This window comes from Hyperolius riggenbachi, chromosome 9, assembly GCF_040937935.1.
Source record: "Hyperolius riggenbachi isolate aHypRig1 chromosome 9, aHypRig1.pri, whole genome shotgun sequence".
Taxonomy (NCBI): domain Eukaryota; kingdom Metazoa; phylum Chordata; class Amphibia; order Anura; family Hyperoliidae; genus Hyperolius; species Hyperolius riggenbachi.
In genome coordinates this window covers 229,283,056-229,301,049 of record NC_090654.1, presented here as the reverse complement: position 1 = coordinate 229,301,049, position 17,994 = coordinate 229,283,056, and the positions used below count along the sequence as shown (strand labels likewise).

At 42.0% G+C, this 17,994-nt stretch overlaps 1 protein-coding gene across 6 annotated transcripts in view; it reads right to left on the bottom strand.

Annotated features, from left to right (window-relative positions):
• RBM25 (RNA binding motif protein 25) overlaps nt 1-17,994 on the bottom strand; it is a 66,858-nt gene that overhangs the window by 15,546 nt on the left and 33,318 nt on the right. For 4 of the 6 annotated variants that reach the window (XM_068254112.1, XM_068254114.1, XM_068254116.1 and 1 more), the window contains 6 exons: nt 15,830-15,877; nt 9,792-10,057; nt 4,945-5,137; nt 4,735-4,824; nt 4,569-4,642; nt 3,463-3,613 (listed from right to left, as the gene is read on the bottom strand). In XM_068254112.1, the coding sequence (XP_068110213.1) occupies nt 3,463-3,613; nt 4,569-4,642; nt 4,735-4,824; nt 4,945-5,137; nt 9,792-10,057; nt 15,830-15,877 (822 nt within the window). The remainder of the gene's footprint in view (nt 1-3,462; nt 3,614-4,568; nt 4,643-4,734; nt 4,825-4,944; nt 5,138-9,791; nt 10,058-15,829; nt 15,878-17,994) is intronic. The other 2 variants (XM_068254115.1, XM_068254117.1) reach the window with 1 other exon arrangement.

The following is a 17,994-nucleotide window of genomic DNA, read 5'->3' as shown; positions in this document are numbered from 1 at the left end:
TTGGTGTGGGTGGGTGATCAGATTGCCCGCAAGGGGCAGGTTAGGGGCTGATTGATGGGTGGCAGTGACAGGGGGTGATTGATGGGTGATTGACAGGTGATCAGGGGGATAGATGCATACAGTACACAGGGGGGGGGGGGGGGGTCTGTGGAGAATCTGGGGGGGGGGGGTGATCAGGAGGGAGCAGGGGGCAGTTTAGGGCATAAAAAAAATAGCGTTTACAGATAGTGACAGGGAGTGATTGATGGGTGATTAGGGGGGTGATTGGGTGCAAACAGGGGTCTGGGGGGTGGGCAGGGTCTGAGGGGTGCTGTGGGCGATCAGGGGGGGGGGGGGAATCAGTGTGCTTGGGTGCAGACTAGGGTGGCGGCAGCCTGCCCTGGTGGTCCCTCGGACACTGGGAGCACCATTGTATTGTATTGTACCATTGTACCATCGGCCATTTGTACATGCGGCGGTCGGGAAGTGGTTAAATTAACTTTCCAGCGTTTTACAATTGAAAAAGTGCCCAAAACTTGGTAAAAAGGTACTATAAAAATTACTTTGAGTATTTTATGGTTTGCTGGTGGTCTAAAGGGCAATTATGACAAGGTGTAAAAATATCCCCTGCCTAGGAGAACTCAGGAGAAAAAGTGAATTACATATGGCCCGAGGTGTTAAACACCATTACACTTTTCAACAAAAGCTCTGCTAGTGTTATTTAAAGTGGTATCAATTAGTAAAAGACTGCAGTAATTTGTCTTTGTTGATCAGTCATCTTGCATCTCTCCTTTCCCTACTCTGCAATAAAGGGACCCTGAGCACTTGTTAAAAATGGAATAGTGACTTACCTGGGGCTTCCTCCAGCCCACCATAGGCTGCAAGGTCCACCGGCGTCGTCCTGGATCCTCTCCCGGTCCTGTCATCAGATGACTTCGGTTCGAAATAGTCAGGCCTGCTTCTTGCTTCAAGCCGGCCGGCTACACATCATCCTACACATGCGTGGTTCAATATTACAGAATCGGACATGCGCAGGACTCTCACGCCGCCTGGCGTGAGGACGCTAATTGAGAAAGCGGGAAGCAGGCCTGACGCCGAAATAGTCTGATAACGGAGCCGCCAGCTGGGTCCGAGAGAGGAGCCAGGAGGACCTTGCAGCCTACGGTGTGCTGGAGGAAGCCCCAGGTAAGTCAGTATTTCATTTTTAACAAGTGCCACATTAGAGACATGTATTAGTAAGACATATAACGCCGCTGCAACCTATTTTAGGTACTGGGTGATGCCAACAGTAACAAGATCAGCAATGCATAGTTACCAGTATTGTACCGCAAGGCACCTGTAATTGACTTCCCTCACCCTGTCCCCCCACATAGACTCACCTACACTTATCCCCAACTTCTCTACTCGGTGCTGCGTGGTATCAGCAGCTGCCACCCTGCTATACAATAGCTGAGCACCGGCTATGCACTTTCCAATATCCAGCTCTTTGCTTTACCATCAGACATACAATCCCTGGTAGCCAAGCACCAGCTATGCATTAGACAATTGCTGGCATTTAACTGGAAAACAGCAAAATGCCTGCATCCAATGTTAGAAGTAGTACAGCCCACTAACCACCCTGCACACAGCTACTCTGTAGTCAAGCGCTAACATCAAAAATAAGAACTCAGTGCTCCATAGCCACACTTATATACTGCAGTCTATGCTGGCACCACAGTGACTGATTGGCAACAGCCTGGAGCTAGGCCACACTGCTTCAGAAAGATGCTCACAAACCAGTGAAAATGTGCTCATTCCCCTAAGGACATTTAAAAAGGCTGAACTGAGGGATGAGCTGAAGTGGTCTGCTCTAATCAGTGCATATTCGTAATAAAAATGTGCGCACACAGAATTGACACTTGCACACAGGGCTGTGGAGTCAGAATTGGAGTCTGAGTTGAGAAGTAGGGGCAATTTTGGGCACCCGGAGTCGGAGTCGTGGTTTTATAAACTGAGGAGTCCGAGTCGGGTGATTTTTTGTACAAAATCTACAGCCCTGTTAAAGAGACACTGAAGCGGAAAAATATATATGATATTATGATTTGTATGTGTAGTACAGCTAAGAAATAAAACATTAAGATCAGATACATCAGTCTAATTGTTCCCAGTACAGGAAGAGTTAAGAAACTCCAGTTGTTATCTCTATGCAAAAAAGCCATTAAGCTCTACGACTTTGAAAGTCGTGGAGAGGGCTGTTTTCTGACTTTTATTATCTCAACTGTTTGTGAACTATTTACTATTTATCTGCCAGAGGAGAGGTCATTAGTTCACAGAGTGCTCTGAAAGAATCATTTTGAATGCTGAGTGTTGTGTAATCTGCACATATTATAGAATGATGCAATGTTAGAAAAAAAACACTATATACCTGAAAATAAAAATATGGGAATATTTTCTTTGCTGCTAATCTTCTAGTAATTATTCATAGTACACAACCAATTCACTATATCATTTTTTTTTCGCTTCAGTGTCTCTAAGTATTAAGGCCCGTACACACGCTTGATTTGTAGGAACGACGGGTCTGTCAGATCCTCCCGCTGGGCGGGCGTTCCAGCGACAGTCAGTCGTGTGTACAGTCTGTCTGCAGACTGATAAGGCTGTGTCTGAGCGCTCCGCCGGACTGTACACAACCTCGTCAGCAAACCGGCAATGCTTGTTTTTGCCCAAAGCCTTTCTGAACAAGTCCAGAGCCATGTGGCCACTCCCACCTGTGATTCCGCGGCCCTACTCCAGCTTGACGCCACCAATCAAGAGAAATGTTAATTTGTATTAGCCGATTGTACCTTATATTTACATAAGGTGCAAAGTAAATTGATTATTTAACACGCTGGAGGGGTTCCTTAAAATGTGAAGTATTACTTCACAGGTTCATGCTTGGTCTCATAACCTCAGCAATGAGCAGGTTCAGCTTGTACTGAGGCATAAAATGCAAGGAAAAGTATTTGATTTAAGAAAACTACTTTCATGGAAACCGCATATCATGGGTTGCCACATGTGTAACTAAGAATCCTTGTTAATACAGACCTAGTAATGCAGGTTTCAGTGAGTAGTGTTTTTACACCAGTTTTTACTTAGCTCACTTCCTTACACATAAAATTTGATTTATATTCAGCCAATCGTTAAAATATAAAGGGTATAGACCACAACAACCAGCAAAACGCGCACAAAACTCATAACTCAGAAGTGTGTACATACTTCAGTTTGCTACTGGTGGAGCAGTTGCCAGAACATGTCACATGACATCAGGCAGAAAATAGAAGCAGCCTCCAACTATAGTTAGAGCCATGACCACTGGGGGAATGTCACTAGCGCTAAATGTGCAGCTGAATTCACATCCTGTGTGGATTAGCGGTTAGTGCTATTCACAAGCATTGTCGATATCTCTGTTATAACATAAGTACCACCCAGACAAATCATTTTTTTTTTAAAGTATAGTTGAGCACTTACCCTCTGAAGTTCGGCATCCGGGTCTGGGTGCCCCTCCGCCAGCAACCGTTGTCTGATTTCTTCAAGTTCCTCTTTTTCTCGCTTTCTGTCCCGTTCATCTGCTTCAATCTCTTTTTCTCGATCCCTTAATCTCTTCTGGAGAGCACTTCCCCTGCAACAGATAGTTTTGCATAATTATGGACATGTCACAACAAACCTATGAACGTCAATATCTGTAAAGAAAATAACTTGCATACCGTGTAAAGCTTGAAGAGCTATTGATTGGTAAAAATGTTTATGTACAAGAACTGCTTACAAAAAGGTTAAAATGCACTGATGGTGACATTAAGCTTTGTGTGGTCACCCACCCTATTGCTTACTCTTATTTGAAGCTTTAAAGAGGAACTCCAGTGAAAATAATGTAATAAAAAAAGTGCTTCATTTTTACAATAATTATTTATACATGATTTAGTCAGTGTTTGCTCATTGTAAAATCTTTCCTCTCCCAGATTCACATTCTGACATGTATTACATGATGACATTGTTACTGTGGGCAGATTATGTAGCTGTTTCTAGCTGGTCTGGCTTTAACAGACAGCTGTAAGCAGCTATTTCCTGTCTGTGAACATTGTTACATTGTGGCAGTTTGCCCAGAGTACCCTACGGTACCAGAGCCTCTTGTGGGAGGGGTTTCAGCACAAAATCAGTCATACAGCGCCCCCTGATGGTCTGTTTGTGAAAATCATTATTTTTCTCATGTAAAAGTGGGTATCAGCTACTGATTGGGATAAAGTTCAATTCTTGGTCGGAGTTTCTCTTTAAAGCAAACATTAAAGTGTCCTAATATTGACATATAGCAGTGGCTGTTAGTTTAATGATTATGGGCTCTGCCTCTGATAGATGGACAAGACTCACTAACACTGCTACTGCCTACTGAGCGCACTATAATGACTGCAGCTCATGCACTTTGAGTCCGCCAGGAGAAAAGCACAATACACATGTTTAAATATACAAAATGTGGTGCAGTTCCATTCGATTTGTAGGCATGGGTGCTGAGAGACGCCATGGTCTGGAAAAAATAATCGCCATTACCTTCAAAATAAAAAAGCAGCATAACAAACCATTACCTGTAATACTTTGGGTCATCCCTGTCATCATCATAATCTTCCAAGAACTCCTTCAGTCTTTTGGCTTCCTTTGCCTGTTATACAAGTGACGATCAGTTACCATAATTATAAAAAAAAAAAAAACTAAACAAGAATCTGTATCAGATGGTCTTTCTATAAAACATACCGTATCTCTACGTCTTTCCTCCTCCCTTTCCTGTTCTTTTTCATAATCTCTGGCTTTTTTCCTCTCCCGAATTTCCCAGTTTTTGAGACGCTGGAGGAAAAAAAACTCAATTTTAGGCTTCTTCATTCAATGTGAATGCAGATTCTTGTAAACATAAGGGTGCTGCTTGTCTTCTGTACACGATGTTGGGGAGACATTGCATACAATTACCTCTTGATATGCAGCTTCCTTTTCTCGCAGTTTTCTTTCCAGTTTTCGCCGTTCATAAGCTTCTTCTTCATCTTCCTCCCTGTCCCGTTTCTTCTCTTTATCTCTTTCCCTATCTCTGTCTCTGTCTCGTTCTCTCTCTCTTTCGCGTTCTCGTTCACGCTCTCTCTCTCTGTCCCGGTCTCTGCTTTTCTCCCTATAAAGAGATGATAATCTTCAAACAAACCTGTATCACAATTGTTTATAGATATTTAAAGGGGCACCATTATGAAAAACACAGTTTTTATACAATAAATACAATCGATGATTTATGCGATAAAGGAAATAAAAATCAACAGTTACAATGTTAAAAGCTTGCTTAAAGTGAACCTCCAGATTAAAAATCTACTCAGCAGCACTGAAAAGGCTTGGTGTTTCTTTAACAGTTTCACAGCATCAAAACTCTGATTTTCTTACCAAAGCCTCATTTTTAGCTGTACAGAAGCTAAACTCCACCCCATCATAGAAAACTGCCAGGGCATTTTTCTCCTGATGCTGTGCAAAGCATGATGGGATTTCTAATGTTGTTCTCGTTGCCTAGCAACTGGAAGGGGTGATCAGGACACAGGACAGTTGGAACTGTGTCTCATGCTCCCTGTAACCTCCTTTCAACCAAAAAGATGGCTGCCCTATTTAGATACACACTTTCTGAATTGGATACAAGGGATGTATGCGGGCCCTACAGCCTTGGTGAGAGATTCTCTGGTCATAGCTCACAAACCTTTGATATTAAACAAGGCACACTATCCCCCTTGTTTTTTATCCTAGCCCTAGAACCCTTTGCTTGCCACTTACCTGATAACATTAACATCAAAGGAGTAGAATGCGCTGACCTATCCCATAAACTCCTTATGTTTGCAGACGACACCCTGGTATTCTTAACGCAGCCCCACATTTCCATTCCAAATGCTCTTCAAGCCTTCGCTCACTTTGCCCGGGTATCAGGTCTACAAATTAATGTTGAAAAATCCAAGGCCATAGGAATATTTTTACACCCCCATGATTTGGACCAGTGAGTCCAATCCCTACCTTATCTTGGTATCACTCTCACTCCTAATTACGCCTCCCTCTTCTCGGCCAATTATCCTCCACTGTTGAAAACACTTTCTGCCTTGGCCGACCGGTGGTCTCACTCCCCCTAATCATGGCTAGGCAAGATTAATGTTATTAAAATGTCCTATTTACCCAAGCTTCTTTATTATTTTAGCACTCTTTAAGTTCAAGTCCCAAGCCACTAGTTGCACATCTTTCAAAGTAAAATCATCATCAATTTATATAGGGTCGCAAATGTCCCAGGGTCTGTAAGACAACTCTTTTTGCTCATAAACTAGATAGGGGCCTAGGAGTCCCACAGATCTCATCATATTACCGAGCGGCGACCATAGTCCAACTTACTCGCTTATTCCAGACAAAAGAGACCCCTTCTTTGGGTCTTCCTATAAATACGTAGATGCGCTCCCTTGCTGCCCAGTACTTTGTTTTGGCTCCCCTCGAAAGCGAGACCACCCTTACTAACCCCCCCCCCCCCATGGCCCATTGCCTTCAGGTGTGGGACTCTATCCGCTACTCCGCTAACCTCCAATCTCCATTTATGCCCCTGCTCCCATTAATAACCTGTTCCCTACGGGCTGCGAGGATCCAACAACGTTCTCTTGGTGGAGCACGTAAGATCGCACTTAAGTCACACACTTCCTTACATCCAGAGGTTTTTCTTCTTGGTCAGACATACAATACATACAATAAAAATTTCAGGCTTCCCCCAGAGAATTTTTCCGATACCTACAAATAAGGCATTGGTTTAAATCTCTCACTTGACATAAAGCCCCGCCTTACACTGACGCCCTACGAAAATATTTGTCTTCACCGTCCTAGCACCAAAGGCTTGATCTCAATACTATATGCATTTCTAACTCTTCCATCCCCTCCAGTAACACATCCCTACACTTCAAGATGGGAAGCAGATCTTGCTGGTCTCAAAGACAGAGAAGACTGGATGGACATCTAGAGTAGAATTTCCGGCTGCTCCTGCTATCTATATATAGTTGAGGCAGCTTACAAGCAGGGCTGTGGAGTCGGTACAAAAATCTTCCGACTCCAGCTCCGACTATGAAACCACGACTCCGACTCCGGGTAACCAAAATGGCCCCGACTCCTCGACTCCGACTCCTTAGTCTAATATTTAACAGGGCTGTGGATTTTGTACAAAAATCACCCGACTGACTCCTCAGTTTATGAAACAACGACTCCGACTCCGGGTGCCCAAAATTGCCCCGTCCGCTAGCCCTTACTGTTTCCGAGACTGCAGAGTGCTCGGCGATATGCTACATACTTGGTGGACCTGTCCATGACTCACTTGGTTTTGGTGTCAAGTATATAAACTACTCTCCTCCCTTTTCCATCAGCCAATCACTAGAGACCCCTGGCAAGCTTTATTGCATGAAAAGATAGGATCCTTAAATCCTGTGCAAAATAAATTAGCTTCCATAGTCTTCTCAGCAGCTACCACAATAGCACGGAACTGAAAGAAACCTTCGGTCCCCATTAACGAAGTAAAATCTAGAATTAACTCAATTATGGTAAATTAAAATCTAACCAGCATACTCGGGGATACCCAAGTCAAGTTCGAAAGGATTTGGGACTCCTGGATCCGTCTGGAACATCCAAGTCTGGAGATGTCTTTCATTACGAGGCTGTAAGGTGGACCCTTACTCTTGTTCTCTTCTCCACCTCCTCTCTTTCTCAGTTCTTTTTTCCTTTCTTCCCTCTCTCAACCTCAATTACCATCTGCTGACGCCTACGGTCATAATCTTTCCTGCTCTGCCTGTCTATCGCTGGACAACAGGCGTCCAGGAATGTAATCATAAAGCCCGAATTTAACCGGGCCCCTCAAACCCCATCCCTAAATTTTCCATCAGCAAGCCCCAGATAGCTGGACCTAGTCCTCTGAGGGTTCACTGGAGATTTTCAGACGGTAGTAACCCTATATTAAGTTGTTCAAATGGTTGCTAAACTATACTACTGGTCATCATACCTGCTCCCTCCCTACCAAGTAAAGATTATATGATGTGGATATCTGTATAAGCTATTCCCATTGTCCTTTCTATGTTGGTTATATCTTACTATTCGATTTGTTTGAAGAATTGAAAAATTTCAATAAAAACTTTGAAAACTAAAAAAAAAAAAATTTGCTGGTTGAATTTAAAGTAACTAAGTCAAAAAATGTTTTTTAAAAAATTATGAATTATTATGGGCAGCACTGTATATTTTGTCTATCACTCACCCATATCATATCATTTGGTCAATGGGAACAGCTTAGTAAGGTGGGAAAGTAATGACAATTTACAACGCAGGTCTGAGTGTACAGCCCATGTTAACCCTTAAAGGCCACCTACTTTGGGTAAGTGCCGCATTCCATGGACAACAAGGATGACGAACAAAGAAGGCAAGATCACCAACATCAAAGCTGACACAGGATGGAGCTTAAAGCGGAATATAACCCTGCATTTCAACTTTACTCTAAAACATTATTTACAGTATATTATATGCAACCAGCATTTTTTTTTTACTAGACCAGCATTGGAAGAGTTACACAGAGCTTTAAAGTTCCTGGAGAACTGCAGATGCATCCGAAGCTTACATAGATACATTTTGTTTACATAAATGTATCTAAGTGTGGAATGTGACTCACTCTCTCTGACTGAGAAGGAGCTGGAGGACAGCCAAAGAGTGTGTAACATTTATCACTTGTTACATTCTATTTAGTTAAATGTATCTATCTGAACTTCTGCATATCTCTCCACGGAACTTTAAACCTCTGTGTTTAACCCTTCCAATGCTGGTCTAGGAAAAAAAAATATGCTGGTTGCATATAATATGCTGTAAATAATGTTTTAGAGCAAAGTTGAAATGCAGGGTTATATTCCGCTTTAAAGAGAATCTGTACTCTAATATTCTTACAATAAAAAGCATACCATTCTATTCATTATTTTCTCCTGTGCCCCTCTGTGCTGTTTCTGCCACTCTCTGCTGCAATCCTGGCTTGTAATTAACAGTTTTAGGCAGTGTTTACAAACAAACTAACCAGCTTCTAATAGGCTCAGCTAAGCATAGTGTGTGAGTCATTCAGAGTATGCAGGGGGCCTGCAGAGGGTGTGTATCGCTTCTACCAATCACAAGCAGCCCTGCACATTCCACACAATCAAGCTTTAGCCCGACAAACAGGACAGAGGAAAGATACATTGATTTATTACAGAGACAGTGCAGTTAGGAAAGACTGCAGTAAGCCAGAGCAGATTAGAACAGGCATAGGAACTTATAGGATAGAAGAACTAAGGCTGAAAAATTTGTTACAGAGTCTCTTTAAGGCAACTGTCAGAAATGGTACAAGATTGAACAGCATGGAGAGAGCTAACCCATAGAATCGCCAAGAGTAGGATACGAATGAATGGATAACATCATCATCATCATCATCAATATGCACATGATCTAATATCTCTGTCTAGTGCAGCCAGGACCACTTAAGCAACAAAAAACTATTGTAAAGGCAAGTGGGAGATTTTTTTTTTAATAGTCGATTGTACCTTATTGTAAGAGAGTACACAGTAAATGGATTACTACACACACTGGAAGTACTCTTTCTGATATTTGTGCAGAATGTGTTGCCTAAAGAAACTGAGAAACTGCAGCAAAGATCCAACCACCATATACTGCCCTGATTCACAGTAAAACATGCTGTAGTATATCTGATGATATTCATCCAGAGATTTCCTAATGAATATTACAATGTGTCATTCATTTATGTAAGGGCTTACCTTGATCTGCTCCTGTCTTTACTATGATCTCTTGCTCGTTCTCGTTCCTTTTCACGATCACGCTCTCTATCACGGTCTCTATCTCGGTCTCTATCTTTCCTGTCACGATCTCTTTCTCGCTCTCTTTCCTTTTCCTTCTCCCGCTCTTTATCTCGTTCTCTCTCACGCTCTCTCCTTTCACGCTCCCGCTCCCTCTCTCTTTCTCGCCTTTCTTTTTCAATTTCTTGTCTCTCCTTATCCTTTTTGCCTTTTTCTTCTTCAAGCTTCTACAAAAAGAGAGATGAAGTATTAATGCTGAGGGTTTGGAAGCAAAGGATCAAAACAAAAAAAGAAAAGCCAATCAAAATGTGTAGTAAAAAGAAAAAAGGCACAAGACTAGATTCCGTGCAAGAAGTAAACAGCTACGAGGACAATCTCCAACCATGGATTCTGTAAGGGTTCTCGGGCTCATAATAAAGCAGCACTTCATATCTGACAGAAAAAAAAAATACTGGCTAGAGGTAAAAAGACTACACACAACCACAGGACCGCTGGAAGAACAGCATGTATGAGGAATACCCAGAAACCCCACAATTACTTATTTCAAACGCCTATTAGGTTATTTTTCCCCAAGGCAACCTGATAAATAATTGGCTTCTTTCAAACGGACACTAGCACATTGAGGAATACTTACAGAACAAAGCTTCTACCATCTATCCTTGACAGAGCAAGTTAGCCTGTTGGGATATTGCTGTGGAATTGAACTTCCTTCTCCGTCAAGCAAGCTCCATTAGGATAAGGTATCTTTAAAGTGAAATAATGCAGTTAAGTACTACCTAAGGATGAGGATGAGACCCATTTCTCTTTCAAATTCAAGTAGCAAAAATGAATGTGAATGCCTTCCATGCAAATTCTTCCAATAAAAGAAAAAGATGGCTTTGAGAACTGGTGCTCAATATGGCACAGTTGGCTACTTGAGGGTAAAAATTTTTTTTTTTTTAATCTTAGTGGGTGCCAACATTCTTCAGTCATCTGCCTGGTGCTTAAACACCAATTGCAAAGATAAAAATAAAAAGATCTTATTAAATACTTCATTTTATTATAATTTAACTATCATAGAAATTTGTTTACTTATAAAATATCTGCCTTTTTGCTCCAGAAAAATTCAGTAAACTTTTCTATGGAAATAATCAATAAGGTACTGAGAGGACTAACCGATCAAAAGCCATCATGTGACTACATAAGCAAGAGGGCTCTTAATGAAAGGTATGAAATTGCAGAAGCACTTAACAAAACAAGCTAATTTTTACAGCACAGCCATACTGTGTATGACGTTTGGGTGGAATAGTGAACGCATAAAAGTGCACTCAGCAGCACAAGCCCGATTTCCCCCTCTCACCAACCTGATAGAAGATGTCCAGAGCGGCAGCACAGAGGAAAGAGGGGCAGAGATTTTAGTCAGATTCAGTCTACTTGTAGATAAGCTGCAAATGCTCAGATGTGAGAATCTACAAAACACAGAGCATGTGACTGACATCTTCTGCTGTGGATATCAGGCTGCTGAGAGTAAGTGGTTAGGGGCTGTGATGCTGAGGACAATTTAAGTTACTAAGTTTGGTGCACAAAGTTAAGACTTAGGGCCTGTATGTGCAGTGCAGTCAACTTTGACACGTGGTGTGTGTGATCTGCATGGAGGTATAAAGGTCCACAGACTTACATTAATGTGCACATGTATGCTATGCGTTATCGTATGGCAGTGGACATTTGTACGGCCGGCATCACAAAGTTCTTTTCTATTGAGTTGTGGGCTGCATACTTGCAGGTATTAACGCATATGAACGGGTTATGGGCCTTGAAAAATATACATGTGAAAACGCTTTTGCGCTTTAAGACCGGTATAGATATCATGAGCAGATCACTATTGCTGCAATTTCATACATTCCATAAATAGCCCCCCAGCTTAAATAGTAAGGCTAGTTACACAATGGGGCACATCTTGTAAAAATAGGACTGCAACGCAACGGCAGGGAGTAGTCATATTGCATGATACATGTGTGATGCAACATATACAGTACATGAAAAGTATTTGTCACTTCAACTGTAAACACGCATTTTGTAAGGTACTGCACAGCATGCCTTGCGTTATTCTGGCGGATTCCCCTGAACCGAGCCAACGCCACATTACCATATAATCGCATTTGCTATGCAATGTTATTGTCCGATACAACGTATCCGTGTGAAAGTAGCTCAGCAACTTGGATTTTGGCCTCTGAAGAAGTTTGACTCGCAAAACATCGGCCATCTACATCGTGTCTGTATCGGTTTGTACCGGGGATGAAATAAGTTGCCGACATTGCTATTGGAGCGGATCTGGTGCTCGGATTCTGTTTTCTATTTTTATTTTTTGCATGAAAAGCAGCTAAATCTGGTGGCTCCTGCTTCTAACGGGGTAGTCTTATCAGAACCCTACTGATTATTCCCAAAGGAAAGGTGATGGGAACATTTTGGGGAAGAGAGGCATACATTCAAAAAATTAAATGGTTTTCTTGAATAGTGACATTGTCAGTCAAAAAAAAAAAAGTCATTTAAAAAAAAAAAAATCTCATTTAATGGATATTTTTTATATCACTTTTGCAAAGACCTGCTACTAAGGTATCATTGAATTTAGGAGAAAGCAGGTGAAAAAATATACACAGACATGAAATGCTGCTTTGGAGCATTAAAAAAATAAAAATAAAGACAAGAGTGTGTACCAGAAGAGGGACTCCCGAGTACACAGCATGGGTTCAAGTACTACAAGGAGAAACTGGTGGACGCTTTGATTCAGTGCAATGGCAACATTTACCTACAGCAGGACTAGGAATTTCAGCATCAGCACACTTACAAACGTTGGTTTAGCTCTTCAGAGATGATGCTAAACTTAGATACAGTCGAGAAGGTTGGAAATCGCTTGCAACATGGAATCTACAGGGGGAATCCATTCGTTCCATAGCAATGGGCAAAATGTATCATTTTAAACGTGGAAAAAGGAAAAAAAACACAAATGTGTCTACGCCCAGAGTACCTTGAACACATTGGGAACAAGACATCCAAAGATCATATATTCAATCCTTGTTAGCAATTGTTTTGAATTAACTTACAGATGATGAGCTAGGACATGGCTCTCCAACACGGGATTAACTTTGCCTACAAGCTATGATTCTGGGAGGAAGAGCAAGTACATTTTCAAAGACAGACAAGACCATTCTAGGCTCAACAAATATGTTACACTTCATGGCATATCCTAATAAGCAATAACTTTAAATCCCTTCACTGTCATGTTTTAAACATCACTTTAAAAAGTAAAACTACAGCAATACAAGCAAAACAATTGGTTTTAAAACACAAAAAGGTATTGAATGAAAACGTTAAAAACATCTTACCTTCTCAAGCAGTGGCGCTTGAAGCCCGATGAGAAAGTGTTTATATGTGAAAAAAGGTACAGAGGGAGGGAAAAGTCTATCAAAAGCAAAGGATCAGGGCCAAAATGCAAGGGGATAAGCAGTGTGTCAAGTGTTATGCAAAGGTGAGAAGAAAGGGCAAAGGAAAGGCTGAGGTAGGAAAAGTAAAGGTTAAACACAAAGTGCTTCAAACAGAGGACTAAATATAATTTGTTTTATCCAAATTGAAATGTTGTCATTTGGGGCATCTCTTTAACAACTTACCTCTTTTCAGAAATTACATATGATTTGTTTACCTGAACCAGCATAAGCCATACTTACATTACAGGCGCCAAGTTTCATGTGATGATCCCAAAATATTACACAGAAGGGATTTCACCATCTGGGAACTTAAGTTATTTTCAAATCAATTAAACCTTCTGTCATATTAGATCTGAAAGGGTGGTCTATGGTAATCTACATTTTTTTTCTTCTTTTACAAGGCCAAATTAAGTCTTATTGCACTTTGTTACAAGGTATGTTGGATAAGAAGGAAAAAAAACAAAAAAGGATAGAATAAAGTTACAGAAAGAAGATAGAGGGTATATGGGGAAAAAAAAAAATCTTACCTTACTGTCTTCAGATTCATCAGTGCTGCAAATGGACACCCCCTACATTACTGATACCCTGACAGCCACAAGGAGGCTACAGTGTTATTTTAGATAGCCCTAACATAAACATGCAAAGGTTCACTGTGCTCGAGTCTGGCTCTGGGATAGATCACAACAGAGCATCTACACTGCAGTATTTACACCCCAAATGTAAAGTAATGCCCCTTCAATCCCTTCATCTGCATCAATCAATGAAGAAAATTCATGACTTTAGTCACCAATTTAAAATGGACCTATAGGAAGTATACAGACTTAGCATATAGCACTGTGCTTATGTTTCATGGACATGAAAATGGCAATTAGACACTTTAGTTCATCACCCTACTGTTTTTCTTTTCTGCAGGCTTATCTGATGATGCCTCATAAAGGAATGTTGGGAGCTTTTAACAGAGACTGCAGGTAAATCTCTACCTCACAGTAGTTCTGCACTTGTGTCAAAAGGTATTCTTAACCATCAAAAAGCAATCCTGAAGCCACCCCCCATCACCCATAAAAAAAGGGGTTATATAACTACCTCAGTAGTGGGAAAGCCTCTGATAGTCCAAAATCTTCCTGGGTCTTTCTCCAGCCCAAGGTCCTTCTAAACATATTCAATCCAGAGGGTCCAATATTCACACTCGGTATGTGCAAATATGGACCATGCTTGCCCAGTAGGACACCGCGCTTGTGCATGGAGGAGTATGTGTGTGGATTGTATGCACACATCCCAAGTACTAGTGCGTTTGTCTATGGCCATGCTCTCAGAGAGAAGACAGAGGGATGCTTCGCTGGATCCGCGGGCCGCAGAAGGATGCTGGATGCCTCTACAAAAACTAGAAGCTTCCCACTACGGAGGTAAGCAAGTATATTTTTCTTTCTTTTAGAGAAGGGGGGGGGGGGGCGAGGCACACCCCCGTTCACACTGCACACGTTTCCAGCCGTGTTTTGGAAACGCATGTGGGAGGCCGACACGCACGACATCAGACAGTGCATAGAGTGCTTTGTCTCATGTTCACACTGCATGCGTTCCGGACCTGTGCGGTCCGGGAACGCATGCTGCATGCATTTTTTGCAAAAACGCACGGCTGTCCATTTTTCAGTGATGGGATCAGCCATGCAACGCATACAAACGCGGATGGCGTGTGTTCGCATGCGTTGCGTTCCGCGCGCAAGGCCGTCCGCGTTTGTAATTTGAACGGGGCCTTAAGGATTGCTTTGAGGCCCAAACTTTGTAGCACAGGGAATACCATATACAGTATATAAATTACACTTTAAAAAAAAACATGCTCATCAGGCATGGCAGCCTGGAAAAATATATTTTTTTTGTAAGCTTGTACAGTCAGTTGAGTCTGCCAATACAGGATATCTCTCGAGCTTCCAAAGTGAAATTCCACTCTTACAAAAATATATCTGTATCAAAGTTTTTTGTAATTAAAATGGTACCTAAATAGACAGTAGGGTGCCCAGTTTAATTTTTGCCTGGGGCTTCTGCCAGCCCCCTGTAGTTGTCCTGGTCCGTCATTGTCATTCCACTCCGATACCTTCAGCAGCAGTGTCCCTCGAAAGCTAACCGACTGACCCAGATGTGGGCTACTGCACATGGCCAGCCCTGCGGCTCCTCGATCACACTCCAGTACCCAAGAGCGTTCAGCACATGCACAGTTACAATTTTCAGAACTGTGCAAGCGCAGAACGCTCACGGCCATGAGGGCATGATCAAGGTGGCGCCCGCCCAGCCTGTACATACAGCTTTTGGAAGGGACAGCCGCTCAATGCAACAGAACGGAAAGACAACAAGGAACCAGGACAACTGCAGGGGGGGGCAGGAAGAAGCCCTAGGTAAGTTAATCTGGGAATTTTCTAGAATGGGGTTGGAACTCTGTGCTTCAGTAGACAGTCCAGGTAATGAATCTAAACAAATGTGTAATTTCACTTTAAGGATTGTTCTGGAGATTCAGAAGTTATCCCCAAGGTCAGCATTGCTCCTTACCCCTCCCGCTGGAAGCCGCTCCACCGTGCACCATCCAGCCATCCCTCCCTAACAACAGAAAGAATATCTAAGTTGTTGACGAATGACACACCTGCATACGCTTATGTCCTGATGCCCTAGGGGCCGTGCTAGAATTATTGACAATGTTTACGTAGCTTAAAACCAGGAAGACTTCAAGGTATACTACACAGAAACCATACGTTTCCAACAGCGTCTGATACTCTTCCAAATCCTGATCAGTTGTTTTAGGGTGCTTAAGCTTGGTTCACACTATTTTGAAGAAGAGGCAACCTATCCATACAGCATGGATACTAGGGATGGTCAATAAGATTTAAATAATTACAAGATAATCATTACGCAAATTTTGTATGCAAATTTATGAAGCTTGAAATTGGATAAATCTAATGAACCCAAGGTGGGAGGCGATTGGTCTGTTTTCAAGCTGTCTAACTTTACTTTCAAAATTTGAATTATCCTGTATCAATTCTGAATGATGTTCATCTCATTGTCCATGGATACTCTGTAGCACTAAATAGGTGTGTGGCAGTGTCTGCTGCACTTGTGGTTGGATGCATGGCATTCTATGGGATGAATGACAAGGCATCAGCTGACCCACAAAAATGTGCATGATAACGTTGTGCATTGTAGAAACTCAACAGAAAAACATTTAACAATGAAAAATGGACATGGAAAGCATGGTTCTGTTCTGCATGATCGTTGGTACACTGCCACATACTCAGAGAAACAGGCTGATAGTGGACATAGGTCCATATGCAATTCACCTTTTCTCCTGACACTTCTCCTAGGAGATAATGTTTTATCCTCTATTTAAAATAACTTTCGAGCATTTTAGAATTGAAAAAGTACCAAAAAATTGGTGGAAATGTACTATAAAACGTATTTTAAGTGTTTTCTTGCTTTCTGGTGGCTTAGAAGGCATTCCATTTACAAGTTGTGAAAGTATCACCTAGGAAAAAAACTCAAGAGAAAAAGTGAATTGCATATGGGCCATAGTGGGAACAGGCCTTCACAATTTCAGAAAATACCAGGCATTTTGTTTTCTGCAGGTAGCCCTTCCTCCCATTGAGTCGCAGTACCAAAATTGACTAATCACTGGTAAAATCTGCATGGCAGGCAGAGACATCCAGATAAACCACTAAGGAAATTGAAAACCTTCAGTACTAGCAATACTGAAATAATGTCTGGAGCCTGAGACTCAATCCTCCTCTACCTAATGAAAGTCAGATGATGTACTACAGATGAATCTGGCGCAGGTATCACAGAAGGAGGAACAAATGCCATATATATATATATATCGACAAGATGGACACAATAGGTCAGACTCAAGTAGAATGCACAGTTCACCATTTGTACTCCATCGCTGTCCATCCCTCTGGTTTTTGGGATTGTGATGCCTCTTCTCTAATACAACTTCATACTGCAGGAACAGTGATCTTGCCCAATAGAAATCATGTGCAGACTGTGCATCAAACTGCTCCCTCATCTCCTTTAGCACCTTTCCCTCTGCAGAGAGTGTGGGTTTCTCAGTGCCTATCTACAGGGCGAGTACCTCCTTCCCTTTACGAAGTACCATAGCAACCACTACTGTATGGAGCAACAATTAGTGGTAGGAGATGACAAACCTTGCATGTGCACTCTGAGTAGGGAGGGTAAGAATCAAGACAGTATGGCCTTGTACACAGTGGTGCCTCATAATGGCCGCTTTGTAACGCGGGTTGCCACACAGCAGTGCACATCAATGGTATGCGGTATGGTAACTTGCCACAAAAAGCGCACATTAACAGGTACATTGAAGGATACTTTTCATTGACTCTATGCTTAAATGTATGCGACGCAACGTGGCCCTAACATGCGGTACAACCTCTTTGTTCCATTGGGTTTCTGTTAGACAGGGAACAACGCAACATCCCACCGCGTACATGGTGTAAGGCTGGGTTCATACATAAATCTGTACAGTTTCATTCCAGTCACGCCCTGTCAGTTTTCAGGCCCTTTTTCACTAGCAATCGCTAAACGCCTACGATTGCGCAGTCCCTAATTTATTTCCGCGATTGCGATTTTGCATATGCAAAGCATTACATTGCAAAATCACGGTAAAAAAATCCCTCCGAGGCGCGATCGCGCTTTGGTAAAAATCGAATTGC